This window comes from Mytilus galloprovincialis, chromosome 12 (assembly GCF_965363235.1).
Source record: "Mytilus galloprovincialis chromosome 12, xbMytGall1.hap1.1, whole genome shotgun sequence".
NCBI classification, from domain to species: Eukaryota; Metazoa; Mollusca; class Bivalvia; order Mytilida; family Mytilidae; genus Mytilus; species Mytilus galloprovincialis.
Genome location: NC_134849.1, coordinates 73788573 through 73815042, shown reverse-complemented (window position 1 = coordinate 73815042; position 26470 = coordinate 73788573). Strand labels below are relative to the sequence as shown.

The 26470-nt window shown below is 31.6% G+C and overlaps 1 protein-coding gene across 3 annotated transcripts; it reads right to left on the bottom strand.

The window, feature by feature from the left end:
* Positions 1 to 1255: 1255 nt before the first annotated feature.
* Positions 1256 to 26470, bottom strand: LOC143054806 (succinate dehydrogenase [ubiquinone] flavoprotein subunit, mitochondrial-like). Of its 3 annotated transcripts, none has more exons than XM_076227863.1 (17): positions 26348 to 26470; positions 23653 to 23751; positions 20365 to 20526; positions 19192 to 19335; positions 16348 to 16512; positions 15314 to 15462; positions 14224 to 14348; positions 13529 to 13697; positions 12454 to 12649; positions 11134 to 11163; positions 10618 to 10785; positions 8376 to 8468; positions 7537 to 7635; positions 6466 to 6609; positions 5477 to 5590; positions 4623 to 4709; positions 1256 to 3452 (listed from the first exon to the last, which is right to left on the bottom strand). In XM_076227863.1, the coding sequence occupies exons 1-16, from the start codon at positions 26405 to 26407 to the stop codon at positions 4623 to 4625; spliced, it is 2004 nt and encodes a 667-aa protein (XP_076083978.1). In that variant the 5' UTR covers positions 26408 to 26470; the 3' UTR covers positions 1256 to 3452. The 3 variants fall into 3 exon arrangements, with proteins under 3 accessions (XP_076083978.1, XP_076083979.1, XP_076083977.1); XM_076227864.1 differs by lacking the exon at positions 11134 to 11163 and adding an exon at positions 10902 to 10931; XM_076227862.1 differs by lacking the exon at positions 11134 to 11163 and having other exon boundaries at positions 10618 to 10815.

Sequence of the window (26470 nt, the reverse complement as noted above, 5' to 3'; positions counted from 1 at the left end):
GTGATACAGCAGTATTTTCGCCCTTAGAAAACATTGTAAACCGCAGCAAAGCCAAGGTTGGCAATGACTTTTCCAGTGGTAACAATCTGCTTATCACATGCACCCATTCAGCTATGTATTGTTCACTTTATTATACTGAATGTTCCATTATTGTTGCCTGTTCAATCTCAAATTAACCAAGCCTTAAATATACATCAATTTCATAATTTGCTCTATTTATTAAAGCTAAAAATGATCAAGCGTCACTATGAAGGGTAGTAAGCGTGTTTTCCATGAGATAGAATAAATTGTGTTTCTCGTTTTAACCAATCAGAATCCCACATTTTGAAGAATAGTAAATATAGTTGACCTACTGCTTATACTTTTTTTTTAAAAGGATGTTATCACATAATTTTAACATTGATCACTGATCCATGAAGTGAGGTGTAGGTCAGGTGAATCCTGATTGACACACATGTAGTCATTGCAAGGAACCCATATACCAAATTACTCATATTTAAAAGTGAAAAATTCAAATGACAAAAAAAAAAAAAATCCAAGCATTCACTGAAAATCACTGAACCATGAAAATGAGTACAAGGACATTCAACATATGACAGATGGAAAGTTGGTAACATAAGGTATCTGCATACAAGATATGAAGCATCCAGATCTTCTTCCTTCTGAAATTAAAGCTTTAAGCAAAACGTTTCACTGTCACAGCAGTCCCCTTATAGTAATAACTATGTAACCCATTCTGTAACTCTTGCTGCAGGAGCACTAAAAACCATGTGTCATCAATTCATTTTAAATAGTTCAAATAAAATTGAGAATGGAAATTGGGAATGTGTCAAAAGAGACAACAACCCGACCAAATAAAAAACAACAGCAGAGGGTCAAAAGCTATCTTAATAAAAAAAAGCCCCAAAAATGTCATTAAACTCATCATAGACACAAGCTTAAAATTTTGTGCGACAGACTACCATTCATTTACCTAAGGTGGGATGGGGGGCATTAAACTTCAGCAGGAATAGATTTAATATATTGTCAGCCAGAGAAGTGTTTCACCCCTAGTTTTTGGTGGGGTTCGGGTTGTTTATTCTTTAGTTTTCTATGTTGTGTCATACTATTGTTTGTCTGTTTGCCTTTTTCATTTTTAGCCATGGTGTTGTCAGTTTATTTTCGATTTATGAGTTTGACTGTCCCTTTGGTATCTTTCGTCCCTCTTTCATCTACTAAAGACTCGACAGTGACACACAAAATATGACTACAAAACTTCAGCAAATATTTATTACGGCAATTTTAATATATATAACAGTTTATATTTACAGTACAAATAGATAATATTCTAAGACATCATTAAACAAACTAAAAATTTAAGCAATAAGCTATTACAAACGATACAATTAGATTGCAGTGCATCCAGTGTAAGATAGGACACCATTATATCCATCATAAACTATTAACTGCATGTTGTAAGTAAAAGTTAACTTCGGAATCATTGAATTTAATATGTTTTATGTAAATCAATATTTCATTAACTTACATGAATATCACATAAGATTGCTTTAGACACCAACAAATAAAAAATAAAATTCAGCTGGTATTTTCCCCCTATTTTGAAGTGAATCCAATCAAATCGGTTACTGGTGCCACTCTTTTGAAAATTGAGAGGAAAAACATTAAATTACATAATATTTGTCAATAAGAAAAACAGGTAGTATATAAAACCTGACATATTTTTTTTTAACTTTCTTCCATTAATCTTACGTTCAGATAAGATAAAATGTATGTAGAAGGAATTGTAATTTTTTTAATTATTTTTTTTTTCATATGGATTTCTTTAATATTCTAATTAGCTTACAAGTTTAGAATATTTTTTAGGTGAAAATTAGGCAGATATGACATACTGTGTGGAAAAATATAACAATTATAAATAATATAAATCGTAATATCATCCATTTTTCAAAGACTTTTCTGTTCAATAGTTATACCATATCCTCCGATTACAATCACAGCTTTTAATATTCCTTGGGCAATATTTGCATAACAGGTAAAGTATCTCTTCCAGGTATGTAATACATTATCAGAATGTGTATATTCACAGTACATGTATTATAAATAAGTGTACACTGAGCAGATCATTTATTCTTTACTTAAATGACAGGTACTGAAAATCTAACAAAAGGGTTTATAAATGTTTTACTTAGAATAGATATAGGAATATGTGGTATGAATGCCAATGAGACAACTCTCAATCCAAGTCACAATTTATAAAAGTAAACCATTATAGGTCAAGGTACGGTCTTCAACACGGAACCGTGGCTTTTCCTATTCTTAGACAACTATTTACCCTTAAACAAACTTACGTTCTTCTTTAATTTAAGACAAAACCTGTCAAAATCATGTGTTTAACATTGAAGTTATTTGTGTTCCTTTAACTGAGACGTGGTGAAGGTGAATTGATGATTTACAGTAGAACTACCTGAGATTTAGGAGTACAAGACAAACTGCCTGGTCTAATTAAAAGAACATAGAATGGCATTAATAATCATTTGAAAATACAAATCAAAGTGCTTGTGAGCACAAAAGGGTAAATATTGCTTTCATTTTGCAATTTTGCTAAATTGATTTGTACTAAGTTATAATTTGAGTTGGAGTTATCTACCTTTGAACATGATTGTACATTTGTAGCTGAACCTTTTTTTTTATCACAGATTCATACACCATGCATTAGTTCTGTAATTGTTTTACTTGGCAAGTACATTAATTCAAATACACATCATATTGTAACATAAATATTTAAGTATAACATATCATTAATAAATTGTATGATACTGACTGGATACCATATAAAGAGTTATCACTTCACTGCACTATTTTGTTAAAAATATGCAAGGTAGTGACAAACCTTAGAAGATTTATAAATCAAGTCTTAGAACCATAGGTTTTTTTAGTTGAATTTAATTCAATCTTTACCCAAAAAAGAATGTTCAAGTCAGAAATGTTTTATAGTTTGCATTTTTTAAACTTTTTTCTTTTAATATGATACAATTTATAAAAGACTATAAATAATAAAAGATAAAGAAACACCAAATTTTCTGACAATCAACCTCATTCAAAATTTTGCCACTATTTATGTAAAATAACCTAACAGAAAAAAATCAAAGTTCAATATCAATTTCTGGTTATTTTTAACTAAAAAATACAATTTGTTAACAGACAATTTAAAGTTTCTTCCATATTAAAGAAAATGCTCTCTCTTCAAATTCATTGATCATGAAACACAATGAGTCATTATTTCACAGTACTGATGGTTAAAAGTATTCAATCCATTTTCACTTTCAAATGCCCTTTTCATTGAATAAGAAGAAATTCAAATGCTTAAGATTCAGAATCCATTGTTTTTCCCCTGAAAGACTAATTCCTTCTGGAAGCTGGCTCTTGTAAATAAATAAAGGAATTTGGGAAATCTGGAAAGAAAAACATGATGAAATATATATAATCTATAAACTAGAATCACTTGTATCTTGTTTGACTTTTGTTTGTTTCTGATTTTTTTCCGGAAGTATTGTCAGTTGGTTTTTGACTTTATATGAGTTTGAGTATTCTTTTGGTTTCTTTTGCCTCTCCTTGAGGATAAATCATAGGAAACATCCAACTACCACACATTGAAGATAAATCATAGGAAACATCAAACTACCACACACTGAGTAAGTGGAAAACTAATGTATTTTGTCAGTTAATTCTTTGTAATATTTTAATGTATAATTTGTGGTCCCTTCATTTTTCATGCACAAGAACAAATAAAGAATGCAACTGGTTTTTAATACCAGATTTATCATGCAGCTATGTTGTTTTTTTTATTGATTCACATTTTGTCATTTTGTGGCTTTTTATAAATACATGACTTTCACCAATCGTGAGCTGTTTTTTTATGAATGAGTCACACAGGTTGACTCTAGGTCAATTGGCACAAAGGACTTCCTGGAACAAACACTTCTTACTGTGACATAAATAACATAAAAATTGGGACCTTAGGACAAATTAGAAAGTCATCGTGTCCATTTGACTACTACATATTTGCAGAAAAAAATTCTTAAAAAATCCATTTTTTCACATATTTTTTCATTGTCTTTAAATCAAGTCTTTTTGATCTGCAAGACAAGGTAACTCTAATTGTCGCCTGTTTTGCCATATGATAAGAGTAAATTATAACTCATGTATTTTACGATCAAAATCTGTCATTTTGACGTGGAGTGTAATAGAACTAATTGTCTCCCCCTAAGACATGTGATCGGATAAATTATCACCCTCCTATAAACCAATCAAAATTTTATATTTTGTTGTGGATTATAATAATTGTCAATTATTATAAAACTATCAAATGACTATATTCTGTAAAGTCAGAAATTATTGCGTGCATTCATAATTGCGATTTTGTCATTTTAGACATAAATGCGATTTTTTTTTTACAATTTTGAAAAAAGACCCTGTTTAGTTCAACATGTTCATATAAATTATTTCAAAATGCAATTTTAAATTATTGCGTTTAAAACTCTGTCGCATTTTTCGCATTAATAAAAACCTGGCAATAATTTCTGAATTTACAGTATACTTAATAATCCGATGACTATACATACTTAATAAGATCGGACTGCTGGTGGAACCATGGGACATTCTTCTAGATTTAATGTATCGTCTATAACGGGTCTGTAACTTAATTCTGTCTGTAAGCATATAAAACACAGTCAATAACATTGCAAATTCTATTGATTAATTGTTCACCAATGGGAACTAATTTCATAAAATGGACTTCCAATGTACATTATAAACAAATAATTACATTAGATGTATGTTTCATTATAATACGTTATTCGGATTGGCTAACTGCACATCATGTGATATTCTGTAAGCAATTGCATTACACAATAAAACTTGTCATTCATAACAACACGAGATCCCACAACAAAGTGCACAGATGAATTAAATAAAAAATTGATAAAATTCCTGTTTTCATGATCCTAGCTAAAAAATATAATTATAAGTATTGAATGCTTCTTTTTGTAACTTCAAAGGGTTGTAAAAGCGTTGACAATGCACACATTTTTAGAATGAAGTGTTTCGCGCTTCATACAAAAAAGTAAAAAAATTCCTAAAGATCTGTACCTAGAGTTTGTAAAAATAATTGATCAATTCATTAAAAAAATTACTGTTTCCCTCTTTCCAAAAAAAAAAAAGAATGCTCTCTCCAAACAAATTGGAACTCATAGGAATGTGTATTAATAAACAACAAGTAGAAAATTTAGCCTGTAAGTGATGTTTTAAACTCATGGCGACAAATCACTTTGATTGGCATTTTTAAAAGGTAAAATCTATATGTAAAAGTTGTTTCAATGTTTCAAATAACATTTCCTATTATCTGTAGAAAGGGACATACATCAAATAACATTTCCAATTATCTATACCAAGGGAGATAATCCAATGTTCTGTTTACCTTTCCAGACTCTATTTCAGTTTTAACCATTGTGTGTTTTCTCCAGTGTTCCTCGAATGGCTTCTTTTTTTGCCCTTCAACTGGTTTAGAGTAGTCATATTCATCAATACGATCCTGAAAAGATCACAACAGCATCAGCATATTTTATTCCATATTTTTACGAGACCCATGCAAATTGAACATAATATGATAGAGAACAGGATGTCCCAAAATTTTAATTCATGTGGGATGGAAGTCACTTTTTTCAGACCAAGACCACCCAAGAAATAATTTTATATTTAATTTATATAATTCATACAAAAACTCTAAAGAAACTCCAACTGCCTTTGTCAATGGCTATTCCAGAAAATATTATATCCCCCCCCCCCCCAAAGGATGGCACTTCTTTTTAACTTCCACCACTCACAGAAAATAAACAAGAATGTGTCCACAGTACACGGATGCCCCACTCGCACTATCATTTTCTATGTTTAGTGTGAAATTGGAATAAATTCTCTAATTTGGCATTAAAATTAGAAAGATCATATCATAGGGCACATGTATACTAAGTTTCAAGTTGATTGGACTTCAACTTCATCAAAAACTACCTTGACCAAAAACTTTCACCTGAAGTGGGACAGACGGACGATTGAACGGACGGACGAACGAACGGACGACCGGACAGACAGACGGACGAACGACGCACAGACCAGAAAACATAATGCCCCTCTACTATCGTAGGTGGGGCATAAAAAACAAATTAGAACTACACTCTCTTTGCATTTTGGTATTTTAAATACAACCACTGATACATTTTTTTTTAAATGCCTTACCTGGGGGGACATGGTAGTTTCTGGAAAAGCCCTATAATAATTTGATTGCCAAAATTCCCCCACCATATTATTTTTGGAACAGCCATGACATAAAATGTTGATCTGGAGCAAATATTTCATGAAAATAAGAATATCGATAACAGCATATTAAATTTTTCGTAGTTTAAAGTTTCATACCTTAAAATCTTCCCGACTGTGTGCTCCTCGACTTTCTTTCCTCTCGCACGCTGATACCATTGTCTGTACAGCATTTATCATCAAATTCTGTAATTCTAATGTTTCAACTAAATCTGTGTTCCATATCATTCCTCTATCAGTAATCTACAAAACAATCAACTAACATCAAATCTAAATATACCATTGATTTTACATCACATCTAAATATACCATTGCTTCTACATCAAATCTTAATATACCATTGAAAATAATGAATTCAGATAGAGATTGCCAGAATTACAATTCTTCTTGTTGACTATTCTAAATGATAGAAACCTTGACTGGACGAACAAATGTGAAACACACCTGTCCTAAGTCAGGAATCTGATGTACAGTAGTTGTAGTTTGTTTATGTAATTTATACGTGTTTGTCATAGTCTTGTTTTTTTATATAGATTAGATCTTTGGTTTTCCCGTTTTAATGGTTTAACGCTAGTAATTTTGGGGCCCTTTATTGCTTGTTGTTCGGTGTGAGCCAAGGCTCCGTGTTGAAGGCTGTACCTTGACCTATAATGGTTTACTTTTAAAAATTGTAATTTGGATGGAGAGTTGTCTCATTGGCACTCATACAACATCTTCCTATATATCTATATCTATATACAGTAGTCAAATATTGAAATTCAATTGGCATTTCCATACTTAATGCAACTGATTAAACTGTTGAAATCTTTATTTCAACAAAAAATCAGTTAAAAAAAACAACACTTGACATTTTTATAGACTTGAGACAATTTGCAGCTTGACCATCTTTTCTAAAAAAGGTTTCTTATCCTCATTATGTCTTTTGGTATTTTTGTTGGATTGCTGATATCTTCTAATAATAGGGAGGAAAGACACAAGAGGAACAGTCAAACTCATAGATGGAAAATAAACTGACAACGCCATGGCTAAAAATAAAAAGACAAAAAGACAAACAATAGTACAGAAGACACAAAATAGAAAACTAAAGACTAAGCAACATGAACCCCACCAAAAAATTGGGCAGATCTCAGGTGCTCCAGAAGGGTTGATATTAATATTAATTGATATTACCTTAAGGTCATCCATTTGTTGGTATAGTTCTCCTAATTTTTTAACCCCTTCTTCTAAGACTGGTCCATCCCTGAACACTGCTGCATTGTTCTGCATAGCCTGACAAAATATTCATTCAATATTGTATTAACTAGTATAACTAGTTGATCTGAGTAAATATTTTCGTGACTGTCATACAAGTGATAAGTTTAGCTAGCTATAAAACCAGATTTTCTACATATGGAAATTCCTGTACTTAACCAGGAATATATGACAGTTGTTATCCATTTGTTTGATGTGTTTGAGCTTTTGATTTTGCCATTTGATTAGGGACTTTCTGTTTGGAAGTTTCCTTGTAGTCAAGTATTTTAGTTATTCTACTTTTTTTCAGCAATCATTACCATTACATAGTCGCCAGTTTTTTATTGGTTGAGGAAGCCAGGGTGCCTCAAGAGAAACATAAACATGTTATAATGTCAGGTTAAGTAATTTAAACTTGAGTATTTAATATGATCATCCTCTTAGATTTTTCACATTAATGAGTATCAAAAAATCTATTTAATTTTTCAATTATAACTTGGGTAACATGAATTGAACCATATATGTACTTGTTCATCACTAAAATTTAAATAAGAAATCTCAGGTCATCTTCATGGTTAATAAGATAGTGTCTATTAAAACAAAAATACACACAAACTGTTGATACTTATCATCGAGTCCATGCATTGTTAATTGTTTATTTAAGACATGTCTTAATTTGAATATATGTTTTATGTGTAATAAAACAAATATGAGAATTGAAGTATAATTGATGAAGATGAATAGCAGAATTCATGATTTTTCTATACAATAAATGTTACCTTCTGCATGGCAAGTCTAAGCTCAGCTGTTGTAGTACCACCATTAGCATTTCTGACCTTATCAAGATTGGCTACAGAAAATTCTCCTGCATTCTGTAAAATATACATGATAAAATGAAGAACTACATATGATTTTTAAAATTTTAATTTGAATCAAGAATTAAAAGCATGGCGGTCATGGGAGGCACCTTTAGATTAGGGCCTCTATCTTCCATCCCCATCCACAATATAAAATTTTCATTTTACTGATAATTCTTACTATAAACAAGAACAACCCACAATTAATTATTCGAACGACCTAGTTCACACCCCACTAATCAATTTTGGAACATTCCTGTAAATATATTGTTTGGGATTAAGGGCCTACGATACAGTTTTGATCCCGTATTTACATTTTAATAAAAATTTCCATAAAGACCATTTTTATCTGATTAAATCAAATATGTAATAAAAAATATACCTTCATGTGCTCAAAATTCAAAATTCGGATTTGTGGCCGCATTTTCTCTTTCAAAAGAAAGTCATAACTGTTTTGTTTTATAGTGTGTGATAACATTTTGTGAGGGAATTCGATGTTTGCTATACCACTGTTCATTTCAACGCACTTTATGACGATACCACTTTATCAATATGAATGAAAATTTTTGCAGTGTTTTAAAAAATCATTTTACTTTAAAATCACGTACCATTTGTGAACTATCAAATATTATATAAGGACGAATTTTCTGTATAAAGTCAATAATTGTGTGAACTTTTGAAGCTCAAACTTTTTATAGCTTTAAATACGCTAATGAAAGGTCCGAAAACTATACCATACAGAACGATATATTTTTGAAATTGTAGCAAAACTTTTGGTCGACAAATTTTAATTTGTTTTTGCATAAATATCAACTTGAAATATCTGTCATTTTCTCCCTACCCAGTTTACCCCTATTACTTATTATAATGTGGACTGGACATTGTTATTGAATTTTATGCAATTTGATTGGATTAAGTTCTTTTTGATTACCTTCAAACTGTTCATGCTTTTCGTACGAGTATATTGATTAAATCATACCGTACGTGAATGTGTACAGTAAATTAAATGACCTGCATACTGGACACTGGACCAGTCCATATTACGTTTTATCAATGAAACTAAAGGTATGAAAGGTAACAATTGCCACTTTTTATATTTTCACATAATTTTCCGAATTCACATTATATAAAATATTTTTGAAAGCCTATTGCGAAGAAAAATGGGAAAGTTTACTGTTTTTACGTTCTATTCCATTAAAAACGCCATTTTTTTCAAAGATAAATGCAGAGAAACATTTTACGCACGGCTACGCCAGGTAAAAATTGTTTATCCTAACAAAAAAATACATTTTTCAGTTTCATTCAAATATTATAACAATAATAAATCCCAAATTTATGTAGTCATTAGATAAAGTCCTTATATGTACGATCTGCCTATTTTTGGACATCAAATGACAATACGATCGTTTTAAGGTCAATTTTGTCTACCTCACACAATCTTGTTAGGCACTATAAAAGATAAACACAAATTGCTTCTGGTTAGATAATTTGTAATTTCTTTATTTTATAAGTATCCTAAAAATTTATACATTTTTTTCAGAAATAACTCATATTTATCAAATATTCATGAATGTAGAAAAAAAACATCATTTTTTGCTGTATATTTATCAATTTTAAAAAATTGCACTATTTACGTTTTCATGAAAATTGGCACACATAATCTTCTCTCTTTTTCAAACCAAATGTCCATGAACTCGTTTTCAAGTTAACAAAGTTTAAATGATAAAAATCAGTCGAAAACTGACTCTTTTCCTGATAAGTCACAGTTTGAAGTCGCGAAAATAACAATTTACGTTAGCAACGTCATTACCTCCCCTGTAACTGTATCGTATGCCCTTAAATGCATGCAATAAAATGTCTGCTACATACATATATTATTTTTAGAGATTAGAAATCTATTTTATCTAGCCAATGTTGCCATATAGTTTTATTGAAAAACTTTAAAAAGGGAATGTGTTAATTTCTTAAAAAAAGATTTATCCCTACTATGTGTGCACATGCCTTTCTTATTTAAAAAAACATATTTCTAATCTTGACTGAGCAATAAAGATAATTTTACTTTTTACAAAGTCAGTTGTAATACATGTGTAACAAATCCCCATTTAAAGCTTCTGCTAAGAATTTTCAAATCCAGTAACAATTTACCAGCAAACTAGTGGCATACCTGGCTTATGGGTCCAATAGTCTCTCCTGGTTTATTTTCCTCAATGATGGTGTTGGCACAAGCCCTGCCAAAAACTACCAGATCGAGTAATGAGTTAGCCCCGAGTCTGTTAGCTCCATGAACGGAGGCACAAGCTGCTTCCCCGCAGGCATACAGTCCAGGGACGACCTGGTCTTTACCATCATTATATACAATAGCCTATAAATAAACAATAGAACATTTGTTAGTCTGAAATCATAGACACAAATATCTGTTAACAGACAGGTATACAGTCCAGGGACGACCTGGTCTTTACCATCGTTATATACAATAGCCTATAAATAAACAATAGGACATTTATTAGTCTGAAATTATAGACACAAATATCTGTTAACAGACAGGCATACAGTCCAGGGACGACCTGGTCTTTACCATCGTTATATACAATGGCCTATAAATAAACAATAGGACATTTATTAGTCTGAAATTATAGACACAAATATCTGGTAACAAACAGGCATACAGTCCAGGGACGACCTGGTCTTTACCATCGTTATATACAATAGCCTACAAATAAATATTATGACATTTATTAGTCTTTAGTTAAGGATACAAAGATCTGGTAACAGACTCTGATTCACCTTATAGCTATTTGTTCGCCATTACTGGTCATAACAAAGGTTCCAATAAAATTTAGACGTCATAATAGAAAATATCTGATGACATAACGGAAAAGTAATTGTTGTATGATTTTATTTATTTAAGAGGTGCTGAATCTCGGGTCAAGAAGAGCAGATTTCCAAATAGCAATAATGTATACGATGTAACTCAATTTTGTACTATTAAATCATTAACTGATGTTTGTAAATCTTTCATCTTTAAATTTAACTGTAAATCAACACATTTATTATTTTTGCACGTTTTATGAGTAAAAGTAATGCTCACATTTAGATTATGTCAAACTTAAATTCAATTATAGAAAATACTGTTAAATTGGTTTTTTTCTCACTTTTTTTATTTTAAATTCAAGAATTTTCTTGGACCAAACATATAAGAAGTATTTTCAAGTGTTTTTGTTTGTTTGTTTGCAATTGTGATCTTCTTTATAAACTTCAATCAATATGATATTTTCATGCTTCTTTTTTATCACAAATTGCCAAAATAAACCCCATGAAATCAGATTTGCTTCTGTTAATGTTTCTTTTCCCTCCCATTCAATTAATTCTGTAACAGCCCTGATCTCATTTCATTCATTGTGTCATTGTGTTTTTGACAAATATGGATTGACAAATTGATTGAATGATTATATCTAAAGCCTATTTCATGCCAGTTAATTTCTATTGGTGAAGGAAGCCAAAGTGCGTGAAGAGAAGAAACAACTTATGGAAGGAAAACTGACAATCCTTGTCAACACACCTGCCATGTGCACTATTCAAACTCATATACTGTAAATTCAGAAATTATTGCGTGCATTTATTATTGTGATTTTGTCATTTTAGACTTAAATGCGATTTTTTTATGATTTTGGAAAAAAATCCTGATTAATTCATAGAAAATATTTTTAAATGCGAGTTTAAATTATTGTGTTTACAACTGTCGCAATTTTTGCAATAATTAAAACCTTGCATTAATTTCTGAATTTACAGTACTCAATGATGACAGAGTAGTGATGCAGTTGTTGCAGGTAACGCTGTATAGAAATATTGATATCAAAATTTTAAATGCAGTATTTTATTATTTTGCGAAAACTCCTCTCAAGGCAAATTTTTGCAATAACATAAATAATTAAAACACTGCATAAAAATATGAATTGACAACACATCTTCAATGACTTAGAACTGTAAAAAAGGTTCCTACCTGTCCTTTGTAATTAGTAGGTACACCCCCCATGTTGTAGTGCACTGTTGGGAGAACGGGAATGGGATCCCTAGTAACATCAACACCAGCAAAGATCATGGCCGTCTCTGATATTCCTGGTAGTCTGGTCTTTAGGACTTCAGCAGGTAGATGAGATAACTGTAGGTATACATGGTCTTTCTCGGGTCCTACTCCTCTGTAAATATACAATCCATAAATCAGTTTAAAAACTTCATTATTTTCCAGCCATGTAGATTGTTCTATCAACATAAAAGACATATAGATTCCAACACTTCAACAAAGTTATATTTAAAATTTTAACTGTTGAAAGTGCAGAGATATCGTAATACACGAGTTATAGTAGTGGAATCTGTTTCTCTAATGATTCTTATCCGTCCTTTTAAAAGATAGTTGTGTACTTTTTATGTGACGTCATCAGACAGTAGCCTTTTTTCGTTGATGTCACTAAAGGAAAATTTAGAAGAGGCAAAGAAAATTTAACGTCACAGTGAAATTTTGAAGGATCATTTGATGAGAACAGATTTTTCACTAGTGGGGAGAATTATTGTTCACTCACCAACCAGAAATGAGAAAAAAGCGCAAAAATTAGAGAAATATAATTTTCATGTACCATGTGTACCAGGTGACAAAATGTTCATGTTAATCTTTAGATTTGTAGATCAAATGTTTTAAATTAATCTGTACAATGTGATTTAACAAAATATTGAACAAGAGGCTGGCCGATTGACAGCTAATCAAATTTTCTTGTATGAAAATGATATTTGAAGACCTTGACCTCCAAAACAGAATCAAGTAAAAAATAACTTTACAAGAATATCTTTAACTGACTGAAAAACACATTGACAAATGTGTAACTAGAGCAGGTATAGTGTATATGTAAATCATCAGTCTTGTATGTGGTGTTAAAAATTGTTCTATATCTTCATTATATAATCCAAATAAAGGAAAAGAATTTGTTGCAGAATGATTTCTTTCAACTGGTTTCCTTATCTATGTAAACATCCCCAGAGACCAAACCAATATCAGTTTGAGAGTATAATTCCAGACATATTACCTGCCCTCTCTTATTTCTATAGTACTAGATCTTGACACCACATCTCTGGAGGCCAGATCTTTAGCTGTTGGAGCATATCTCTCCATGTATCTCTCTCCTTCAGAGTTAATGAGATAACCACCTTCTCCTCGGGAGCCCTCAGTAATCAAACAACCAGCACCATATATACCTACAATAACAATTCAGACTTGATTTATAACTTTTATTTATGAAATATCATTATTATTTCTATCATTTTTTAGAGAACAGAAATGAAAAATTCAGAGGCATAACTACAAAACAGTAATAGTGACACCACCAAAATTCAAACTAAATCTGTGTATTGTGGTAATACACATTGTGTATAAGTTTCATAACATTTGGTTGAGGCAAACTAAAGAATTAGAAAGGAACGAAAAATTCAGCAATTTGGCATATAACTCTAAAACAGTAATAGTGTCACCACCAAAATTCAAACTATATCTGTGTATTGTGGTAATACACATTGTGTATAAGTTTCATAACATTGTTTATGACAAACAAAAGTTAGAGAACAAAATTTTTGGACTTATGGTTGGACATACAAACAAGGATAAAACTTCATGCCCCTATCCACTACGGCATTGTACGGCTTGGGCATAAAAAAAAAAGATTAACACTAAGCAATGAAATTCTTATAAAAATTAACATTACAAAAATATTTTTGTATAACAAACCTGTGGGATGAAATTGTACAAATTCCATATCCTCATTCTGTAGTCCAGCCCTAGCTACCATAGCTGTCCCATCTCCTGTACATGTGTGGGCCGAGGTACACGAGAAATAAGCTCTTCCATATCCTCTGTCAGAACACAAAGTCAATCATGCATGTCAACAATATAATTTACAAATCATGCAATTACTTTTAGGTGAAAGGTTGAATAGATCATGTCTATCATGTTTGTGTGCATGGTGTATGATATTAAAATTCTAACAGATATGTCTGTATGTTTTCAAATACTTGTGACAGAGGAAAATAAAGACTTTAAGGATTACTGATGATGTACATGGTGTATGGAGACAATCATCACACTGTGTAAGGTTATAGGTTAAATAAATAATGATTTTTATAAAAAATTTGTTTGCATGGCTTATGATACATAACCTACAGGTACTGCTGTTAGTTTTCAATATTTTGGACCTTTTTTGAAAATTATGAATTAAAAGAATAACTTGACACGGTTTACCAATTATTAACAATTTCAACCTCTTTTCTATCATTGATAATCATGCATGTAATATGAAGTTAAATTTTTCACAAATCCTTGCCAACTCCATGCTGAGACAGTGCTTTTGTTCTTCGTTGAATGCAATGATCATTAATATTCATTTTTATTTGTGTATTTATTGCATTCCTTTATCATGTTTAAAGAAAGCTGAATGCGCCAAATTGTGACAGATAAAAAGTAAAATAAACATGGTTAAGCACTAACTATAGATTCAGTCTTCAGGATAAACTTTTAAATCAACAGGCCCAAAGCTCAATTTTTGGAAAGTTATGTTGGCCTGTTGAGATGATTTTTACAGGTCTGTAAGCAATTTTACTAGCCTGGGCTGCTAGGTCTATGATTAAGTGTGAAGACTGCATATTATGATATAAATGTCATTGGAACCTCACCAGGGGTCGAAATTAGTGCTGGTCCAGTGGTCCAAGACCAGTTGAATTTTTCTCAGACCAGTATATTTTGTCAGCTGGTGGTCCGGCGGACCAGTCAAAAAGCTTACATTCAACCCCTGAACCTTACTGTAATTGTTTTACAGCCTTACCCTGTGGCAAGAATAGTGTTTTTAGAATGGAATCTGTGAATGGTTCCATCTTCGAGATTCAAGGCAATTACTCCACGACATTCTCCATCTTCCATGATCAGGTCCATAGCAAAGTATTCAATGAAGTATTTGGTGTCATAGGCTAGTGACTGAAAATATAAATAAAATACTTTTATCACCAATTTTTTCAACATCTCTGAAACTTTAAAAGATTGTTGATATCATTTTTTAAAACATATCTGAAATTGTAATGTTTTGTTACCATGGTACAAAACCCAGGAATTTTTTTTAGGTTTTTGTTTACCAAGATTTGAGCTGAAGTGAGATACATTGTAATTGTCATGCTTTATTAATCTCTGAGGTAATAATCTCATCTTCTTTGCATCTGTTAATAGCTGATTAATGGGAGGCCTAGCTAGTAAGGCCAGGGGGTGCACAGACAAAGACGAAATCAAATGTCATTTCACAAACAAGAAAAACAGATTCGCGTAGCTTTTAATCAACTCCAGAAAACTTGTTGAAATATGATCTTCAAGCACGAAAACTGATAAAGAAAAAATATGTAAAAACGTCGTACATTCCCATTTTTTATCCAAATGGACGATATTTTTTATTATCTATGAAACAAGAAAATTAAAAATGATTATTTAATATTCAGTACTTTAACTTGATGTCTTCCACCTGTGTACATTTGGACAAGTCTATTTCTATCAGATGATGCATCTTACGGACTGATCACAAATACTGGGAAACGAACTTATTGTGTACATTACGTTTGTAATTGTCATGCTTTATTAATCTCTGAGGTTATAATCTCATCTTCTTTGCATCTGTTAATAGCTGATTAATGGGAGGCCTAGCTAGTAATGCTAGTGTTTGATGTTTTTACATATATATAAAAGTGGAACTGAAACTGTCTTTAAGTTTTAGTAAAAAGGTCACAAAAGCTGTGTCCAAAATGACATGAATAATGACAATGTTAAAGAGTCATAAAGGGTTTCTTGTGAGCACTTTGAAATGTCTAATACCCTTACCCTTCCATAAAGTGTATGTAACAATGAATGTCCAGTTCTATCTGCTACACAACAACATCTGTGAGCTTGACCCCCTTTTCCAAACTTTGTACTCTGTCCACCGAACGCTCTCTGGTAAATTTTACCATTTTCTAATCTGCTAAATGGCATACCATAGTTCTCAAGCTGAAAGATATTAATATTTAATTTAAAAACAGAGTGCATTTTAGACATTATATCCAGTATAAACCATGAACTCTAAAACCCTTATTTATGTAATTTGATCTGAACATTTTTATTGCTTAGATATCATGGATATGGTTAATAAATTAATCTGTTTACTAAACTGTGAGTCATATAATTTTTGAAACAACTATGTTTGTATATTTCTTATCAATACACATGCCTTAAGGATGTTGAGTAAACATTTACTATTTAACACTGTAGTACTGTATATTTCTTATCAATACACTTGCCTTGAGGATGTTGAGTAAACATTTACTATTTAACACTGTAATACTGTATATTTCTTATCAATACACTTGCCTTGAGGATGTTGAGTAAACATTTACTATTTAACACTGTAGTACTGTATATTTCTTATCAATACACTTGCCTTGAGGATGTTGAGTAAACATTTACTATTTAACACTGTAATACTGTATATTTCTTATCAATACACTTGCCTTGAGGATGTTGAGTAAACATTTACTATTTAACACTGTAGTACTGTATATTTCTTATCAATACACTTGCCTTGAGGATGTTGAGTAAACATTTACTATTTAACACTGTAGTACTGTATATTTCTTATCAATACACTTGCCTTGAGGATGTTGAGTAAACATTTACTATTTAACACTGTAGTACTGTATATTTCTTATCAATACACTTGCCTTGAGGATGTTGAGTAAACATTTACTATTTAACACTGTAATACTGTATATTTCTTATCAATACACTTGCCTTGAGGATGTTGAGTAAACATTTACTATTTAACACTGTAATACTGTATATTTCTTATCAATACACTTGCCTTGAGGATGTTGAGTAAACATTTACTATTTAACACTGTAATACTGTATATTTCTTATCAATACACTTGCCTTGAGGATGTTGAGTAAACATTTACTATTTAACACTGTAGTACTGTATATTTCTTATCAATACACTTGCCTTGAGGATGTTGAGTAAACATTTACTATTTAACACTGTAATACTGTATATTTCTTATCAATACACTTGCCTTGAGGATGTTGAGTAAACATTTACTATTTAACACTGTAGTACTGTATATTTCTTATCAATACACTTGCCTTGAGGATGTTGAGTAAACATTTACTATTTAACACTGTAATACTGTATATTTCTTATCAATACACTTGCCTTGAGGATGTTGAGTAAACATTTACTATTTAACACTGTAGTACTGTATATTTCTTATCAATACACTTGCCTTGAGGATGTTGAGTAAACATTTACTATTTAACACTGTAATACTGTATATTTCTTATCAATACACTTGCCTTGAGGATGTTGAGTAAACATTTACTATTTAACACTGTAGTACTGTATATTTCTTATCAATACACTTGCCTTGAGGATGTTGAGTAAACATTTACTATTTAACACTGTAGTACTGTATATTTCTTATCAATACACTTACCTTGAGGATGTTGAGTAAACATTTACTATTTAACACTGTATTACTGTCACCAATATAAACACTGTCTAACATTACTGTTTTTCTGTTTATCTTTTTTAGTCATATATATATTGTTTTTATTTTGGTCTTGTATGATTTTTGTTTGTTTTTTAGTTCATTTGTATGTTTTGGAGTTAAATGTGACGTCCATATCTCTGAACTTGTACACATGTTTATTTAGGGGCCAGCTGAGGACCACTTTGGGTGCTGGATTTTCTAGCTGTGTTGAGGACCTATTGGTGGCTTTTGGCTGTTGTCTGTTCTTTGGTCGGGTTGTTGTAAATTTTATATGCACTTTGTCCCTTGAGCAGTCAGGGGACTTACTGAATTAAGTGATTTTTAAATCACTTATTTGAGTAGCAAATTCAAGGTTTTGTCACAAATTGGGATTTTGTAGTTTTTTCAAAATTTTAAACATATAGGTTAAAATAACATCTTTTAATTAGTAAAATTAAAAAATATGAACTTTTTGCTTCTTTGAAGAAGCAAGGTTTATGCCTTTGATGCTATCATTTACCTGAAATTTCTATTTTAGTTGAAAAAATGCTATAATATTGGCTTTACATAATGAACTGATACTTTCTTAAAAGATTTTTCACAGCAGTGGGAGTATTTTTCCTGTGAAGTTCAAGGTTTCATCTTTCAGATTATGTAATAAAATTCTACTGTTTGCGATAAAAAATTCACTGTTCGGGGGTGTTGAAATTAGTGGGGGTTATTAAAAGAATGATACTTAAAGAAGTGATTTTTGGGAAGGAAATTGAGGTCTGATACTTAAACAAGTGATTGTTATGTCATTATCCTAGATTCAGTACAAGGTCATCACCTGAAATGACCTGGTCATCCTAGACAACACAGATGTTGGTTCTGATAAGTTTAGAAACATAATTAGTCCCTGGATCATTAGTATTCTATATTTAAAGCTACACTAATATAAAATCACTTCTTCTAGTGATTAATTTGTACTACTTAAATAGGTGATTATTAAAGAAAGACAACTCTAACTTCCAACCTTTATGGAAATAATGTTACTTGATTCAGTGATTTAGAAAATCACTTGTTTAAGTAAGTCCCCTGACTGTTGAGGGTATCCCTTATGGAAATAACAGATATTCTATACAATATGTGTTTCACATGTTTGTTTTATCATTGACACAAACCTCAATAACAGCTTTTGGTGCTTCTTCACACATGTAATGGATTGCATCTTGATCTCCCAGCCAATCAGAACCTTTCACTGTATCATAGAAATGGTACGTCCAATGATCTTCTTCCATGTGACCTAAAGCTGCATTGATACCACCCTAGACAAACAGATAAAAGTTATATTAGTAATGCAATAAATTTTGGTAGAAGTAAATGTACTTTGAAATAAGTTTAAAACCTTTGTTTTTCATTAGCTAAACTAATTATGTATGTTCCTGTCCCAAGTCAGGAGCTTGTAATTCAGTGGTTGTCGTTTGTTTATGTATTACATATTTGTTTTTCGTAATTTTTTGTACATAAATAAGGCTGTAAGTTTGTTTTACATTGTCATTTCGGGGCCTTTTATAGCTGACTATGTGGTATGGGCTTTGCTCATTGTTGTAGGCCGTACGGTGACCTATGGTAAGGTTGTTAATTTCTGTGTCATTTCGGTCTGTTGTGGAGAGTTGCCTCATTGGCAATCATACCACATTGTACCACATCTTCATATTTCATATTCAATACTTAAGGTTATGAAAATCATATACCACATAATCAATGATTATGACAATTGTTCAAAACACTAATCAAATTATACCACACTTATATTTACAAGTAAAACATTCTTAATCAAAAAGTAAATAAATATATCTATATTTTCTATTCTGACACAAATATAGACTATGTAAAACAAAATAATTCATTATTTTTAACATGTTTCAAAGTAAAATGTAATAATGATGTAATAGTATTCATTCAAACTATTTTCGTTATTTTTTTTCCAGATAAATTCTTGATTATGCTAAATTGTAATTCAGTCTTTTCAGAAGTTTAAGTGGCACTGGCCCAAATTATACCCTTGACTGTTCTCTTAAATAGAATATATATATCTGTGAGAAATAATCAGGACTGTTCCAGAAAACACTATGCCTCCAGGGAAGACATTTTTTTTTAAATCTTATGTAGGTGTTTGTAGTTGAAATATCAAAATGAAAAGACACTTGTTTTAATTTATTTTTATTTCTAGGGGTGATGATAGTTAAATAAAATTGCTGTCCTTATGGGGACATAGTATTTTCTGGAACAGCCCTCAGAAACCCACACTGTCATTTCCACTGCAGTTTCAACATTATTCTTTATTGACTCACTTGTGCTGCTACTGTATGAGATCTGGTTGGGAATAATTTGGTTATACATGCTGTTTTAAATCCTTCGTTAGCCAATCCAAATGCTGCTCTTAATCCTGCTCCACCAGCACCAACAACTACTGCGTCATATTTATGGTCAACAACAGGATAATCACGCGAAATCTAAAAATAAACAAGCATTCTGTGAGTATTACATAATCCATATACATGATGTATTTGCTATGGTAAGAAATAAGTACCGGGGCCATAAAAAAAGAATAGGTTTGTTTGCCCAAACCCTACCTACCCAGAAAAAAGCTGCCTACTCAAATTCTTTTATTGTCCTGATTTGAAGAAGTTTTTTTTTTAATCAGATAGGCATGAAGACTAATAAACATCCGATACATAAACTTCTTTAAAAAAGAAAATGCCTACCTACCTACCCACTGTCTCAACCTTGGGTAGGGTTTGGGCAAACCAAAATATTTTTAATTGTGGCCCGGTACATTCATACCTGTCAACCTCTGAAAATGAAAAGTCAGGTCATGACCTGCATTGAGAAAAAAAATCTCAGGTCATAACGCGTACGACATTTTGCGGGCTCAATTGAAGAACAAAAATATGTTTACATATAATTTATATAGTCAATATGTATATGAAACAGTTAGAACATGTATACAAGTTTATTTCAGACTATTGTTATATTCCATAGTAGCAGACTTGGCATTCTTTAAAAGAACTGCACTTGGTTTCAGTTCATAGCAATGCAAATGTGTATTCATTTTACAAGAAAGAAGAGCACACAGTGTATCCTTATTAAGATCAGCCCTACACTCTGTAGCTATTTTCTTTACTAAAGAAAATGCCCTCTCACTGTCTGCATTGCTGTTTGGCAAAACCAGTAATGTTTTAGCAAGTTTTGACAAAACAAAAAATCTTGGCTTGTTTTCAACTACCACTTTGTTATTTTCAACTGAAAGGGCCCTCTTTACTATTTGGGTGGTTTTAGTTTTTCCACAGGAATAACCTGAAGCTATTTCACAGCTCAGATAAACAGTCCTACATTTTGACTTTTGGTTACATTGAAAAAGACCGATAAAACCGAAGGTCGCATTACTTCTAAATACCGGAAACAATTCCGGTCAGAAATTCGGGTGAAACTGGTAATGTTAGAAATTCCCGGGACCCGCCGGGTAAAGAAAAACTCCCGGGTGAGAGGTGAAAATAACGGGTGTCACCCGCAAAAAACGGGTGAGTTGACAGGTATGTACATTGTATGTTAACCAGTCAGGGGACTTACTTAAATGAGTGATTTTCTAAATCACTGGTTTAAGTAACATTATTTCCATAAAAGTTGGAAGTAAAAGTTGTCTTTCTTTAATAGTCACCTATTTAAGTAGTACAAATTAATCACTAGAAGAAGTGATTTAATCTTATTGTAGCTTTAACTATAGAATACAAATGATCCAGGGACTAATTATGTTTCTAAACTTATCAGAACCAACATCTGTGTTGTCTAGGATGACCAGGTCATTTCAGGTGATGACCTTGTACTGAATCTAGGATAATGACATTAAAATCACTTGTTTAAGTATCATACCTCAATATTTCCTTCCCAAAAATCACTTATTTAAGTATCATTATTTTAATAACCCCCACTAATTTCAACACCCCCGAACAGTGAAATTTTTATCGCGAACAGTAGAATTTTATTACATAATCTGAAAGATGAAACCTTGAACTTTACAGGAAAAATACTCCCACTGCTGGGAAAAATCTGTTAAGAAAGTATCAGTTCATTATTTAAAGCCATTATGATAGCATTTTTTCAACTGAAATAGAATTTTCAGGTAAATGATAGCATCAAAGGCATAAACCTTGCTACTTAAAAGAAGCAAAAAGTTAATTTGTTTCAATTTTACTAATTAAAAGTTATTATTTAAACCTATGTGTTTAAAATTTTGAAAAAAAACTACAAAATCCCAATTTGTGACAAAACTTTGAATTTGCTACTCAAATAAGTGATTTAAAAATCACTTATTTCAGTAAGTCCTCTGACTGTTAACAAGCTAAGTGTTTATCCTGCTGAATTTATGGATGTATATACCATGTAAATTATACTGATACGTCATCAGAAAATAGAAACAACATAAACAAGATAAACCTATACAAAAATTGACTCTTACTTCATGTATACTTTTTTATACTTATTACTATACATGTACCATGATATATATTGAATTATCCTCAATTAAATACATCTTCAAACCATATTTTCTCAAATGTTCCATAATTTAAAGGCCTCTACTGCAGTCCCTCAAATAAAGGTGTCATGTACTAGAGGAGTTCATGTGCAAAATACCTAGATCATGTAGATTGTTTAGTTTAACTTTAATTAATAAAAATTGAATGCTTCTCTCTGTAAATTTATTTCAGTGTCAAAGTGTTGACCACAGTTCATTTTGTATGAAGCTTGGAAGATCTTTTACAACCCTATAAATTCACTAGAAGAAGCATTCAATACATTATTTTCTAGGATCATGAGAACAAAATTTCTGTCAAGTTTTTCTATTATTTGTAAACCTGTGTACATGTGTACTTTTTTGTGAATTTTCTTGTGTGATCCTGAGTATTACATTTCATTTTAAAATTCAGGTTAATTTCAGAATGATGAGAGATTGCAGTTGGACAATCAAAATAACATATTTTAAGGTGGTACCTAACACTACAGGGAGATAACTCTGTAAAATCAGCTAAACGTTTTAATTACGTTGTGTTGTTCAGGGAATATTAAGCTTCTCAATGATCAAAATTAGTGTTTGTCAAACTGCTATATAACCAGTGTAATTTTTCTGATAAAATGGTTGGTTCAAATTTTTTGAAATTTTTACATTTTTGTCAAAGGGTCAAAGTAAATACTATGCCAAAATTTTATGAAAATTAAACGAGCCAAATTAATTTTAGTGAAGGTGTTGGGTACCACCTTAATAAAAACATGCATGTAACATAGTCTGATTAGTACTATTTCATGTATTTTTGGTCATAATACATGGTATAAGAACAGTTTTCAATAAGCATGATAAGGCCAAACAAAAAAGTTAGTGTGTTAACTGTCGCATGCTGAACAAAAATAGGGTAGGGATTTTTTTTTATTGTTATTAATATTTTTTTTACATTAAGTCTATGGGAGCAACATTGTGATTTAAAAGTGCTTAATCAATAATGGCCAAAAAACTTTAGGGTAGGTAGGGGACTAGGGGTACAGTAAGCACACTGACTTTTAATTTGGCCTAAGTTCATTATACAAACCTGGCTTCCTGTTGATGATTTAGCGTCTGAATTTCTACCATTCACTTTAAATGAAAAATTTCTCTGCACTGCTGCTAATGGCTGTCCTGTCTTCAGGAACTAAAATATAAACAATCAAACGATGTTTAAAAATCAAACTCAAAGTCACCCTCATATCACTTTTTCTAAAATGTTTGGAGCCACAGACTCCTGGCCACCATATACTCTTACCTCATGTTCAATGTTAATTTGTACTAGGAAAAATTTGAACATAACATTAGGTTGTTTGAGAAATACACTAGATCAGGATATTATTATACATTGTACAATGTTGTAAACAGGAAAGAAAAGACAATCCAAATGTAACTGCCTTTTATTCTTAGATAACAACTAGAGAAAAAAGTAAGCTGTTCTCACCTCAACCCTTTTAAATGTACATGTAAATACAACATGCAATACTTTACTTTGAAAAAGTTGTTTTTATCTTGCAATGTCTTGGTTTGGTGTTTTCATATTTGTTTTGGTAGTAAATTTATTCATCATAACCCAGGATTTGTCGATTTCCCTAATCCGTGTGTAATCCAACCAAAGCAAATACCAACCTGTTTGCATTAATTACAATGTAGCTGACCCATTATTACAAATATTGACTGAGAGAAAATCACATACTGTGAAAGTACTTAACCAATTTTTTCGTGGTGTTTGTGGATGATTTTATCCACATATTCAAGTGTCCAACGAAATAAAACAACCATTGTCCAAGTCAAATCTGAGAATCCTACAATAGTAGTCACAGGGCTACCGCACAATGAACTACAACTGCAGGCAATATTGTACCATTTCATCTTTAAAAACCTAATCTGTACATCTGTACAACTTTGGATCTTTAAATTCTCATAAAAAATAATTTTGATCGATGATTGTCAGATTTCCAGTATTGATTTGTTATGATAAACATGATAAAGTGTTCATTTTACATCATCAAAATTCCCGTACATATGGGAAATAATAATTCAATGCTGGGCTTGCTTTTGATAAGAATTATTTTACACTTCATGATACCTTTTATATCATTTGTTTATGTAACTGTTTTCTTTGGGTGACATGTTTATGGCCTAATTAACACCTTTGATGGTCTTTAATCTGTTGATCACTCTATCATGGGTTAATTAGTGTGATCACTACGATTTACATGGGTCAATGTTTACTTTGCAATTTCCTTCAATCCCGACAATTTGTTCATTTTCTTATGGCTTCAAATTTTCATTTTTTAGTTTTTTTTAAAAACCCATGAACATTTAAATGTTGCCGAAACAACGAAAATTGATACCAAGGAATTAAACAGTATTTAAAAATGAACCACAGGAAACTTCTTATGCCGAAATCGATGGGTCACTGTGAAAACTGTCTAATTATGAGAAAATAAAGGTTAGCAGGTAGGTGAAACTTACATAAATGAAGAGATAAATGAAAAATGAACAGATTGATGCCCGATTTAGATAATTCCAAGGCCGTCAATTGTCAACGAAGCAGCCCATCTATTTTGGGTGGGCAAATATCCACTTTTTTATATGGGAAGAGCTCTGACGTCCCATGGCCCCAGCTTGTCTGGCAAAACAGCCGTTGGACGTCAGAGTAATCTCGGACTACCTCGTAATATATAGGGATAGTAGATCTTCCCATGGATAGAAAACAAGTGCCTGTGATCAGGATGGTTACTAGTCCAAATAATTATGACGTCTGGCAAGGCTGAATCCGGGTTTGTTCGCGCCCATTCACGTTGCACCCGATCTGGTTCGCGCCCTACACGTTCGCGCCCAATTTTTATTGGTTTTGTGTTTGATAACTTTGTAACCAAGTTTTGGCAAGTGTATTCTTGTTAGTATATTTGTTGTCATTGTCTCAAAGTAAAGTGAGACAACGTATATTTTTGTGTTGAATAAATCTTAATCATGTTTTGGATAATGTATTGTTAAAATATTTTTAATCATTGTTTCTAAATAAAGTGAGATTCTGACGACTGGGTTTATTTGGGTGGAATCTATTTTTAATATTTTAATCAATTTTGGTTAGTGTATTGCTATAATTTTTTATTTAATTGAGGTCAAAGGGGCTAATCTGTTAAAAAATAATTATCTTTCATGTCTTTTGTGTTTTTCATTTAAAATTTTCAATACATGTAGTATTTACATCAAGGCAATTCAAAACAACAATCATGATTTTCCAATTATTCAACTGGAACTTGTAATTTTAAATTGGGCGAGTAGGACCTTGGGCGAGTAGGACCTTGGGTGCGAACGTGCGAGGTGCGAACATGTAGGGTGCCAAAAGTGTAATGTATCCTACGAAGGCGTCCCAGAAAAAAAATAAAATAGCCTTGCCAGACGTCATAATTATTTGGACTAGATGGTTACATAAATGATATGATCAAAACTCCAATAATTATAGGGTCTAGGAAGTCTATTTTTATTATTAATGTGAAGTAATTTACGGAAATTTGTTAACTCAACCAAGAAATACACTCCGCAGACGTTATGATCATCTCGACTGCAGGACCATGATATTTTCGGGAAGTTTATAATTTTTTTTCCCGTAACTTCCGAAGGTCACAAAATGCTAGCTATGTTTTAACATACTGGCGTTGTCAAGTACCAACTATGCAATTACTTAAAGCACAATGTTTCTTCTTCTGTGATTTTTAATTCAACTTTCTTACCAATTTTTGCAAAGGACCAGCTTTTGAAATGTGCGCCGACAGTTTCAGTGTTGATGCCATTCTTGAAGTAAAACGGAAATGAAGCAAATATCATGTAGTTGAACATGCGCAGTGCAATTTACA

What these genes read in the sequence shown, in the direction of transcription:
- LOC143054806 (XM_076227863.1), bottom strand. Translation starts at nt 26,407, where the DNA reads ATGGCATCAACACTGAAACTGTCGGCGCACATTTCAAAAGCTGGTCCT. An exon ending in ATAGAAATAAGAGAGGGCAG is followed by an intron (nt 12,650 to 13,528) that starts GTAATATGTCTG and finishes GTATATTTACAG; the next exon opens with AGGAGTAGGACCCGAGAAAG. An exon ending in CTGAAATAGAGTCTGGAAAG is followed by an intron (nt 4,710 to 5,476) that starts GTAAACAGAACA and finishes ATATGCTTACAG; the next exon opens with ACAGAATTAAGTTACAGACC.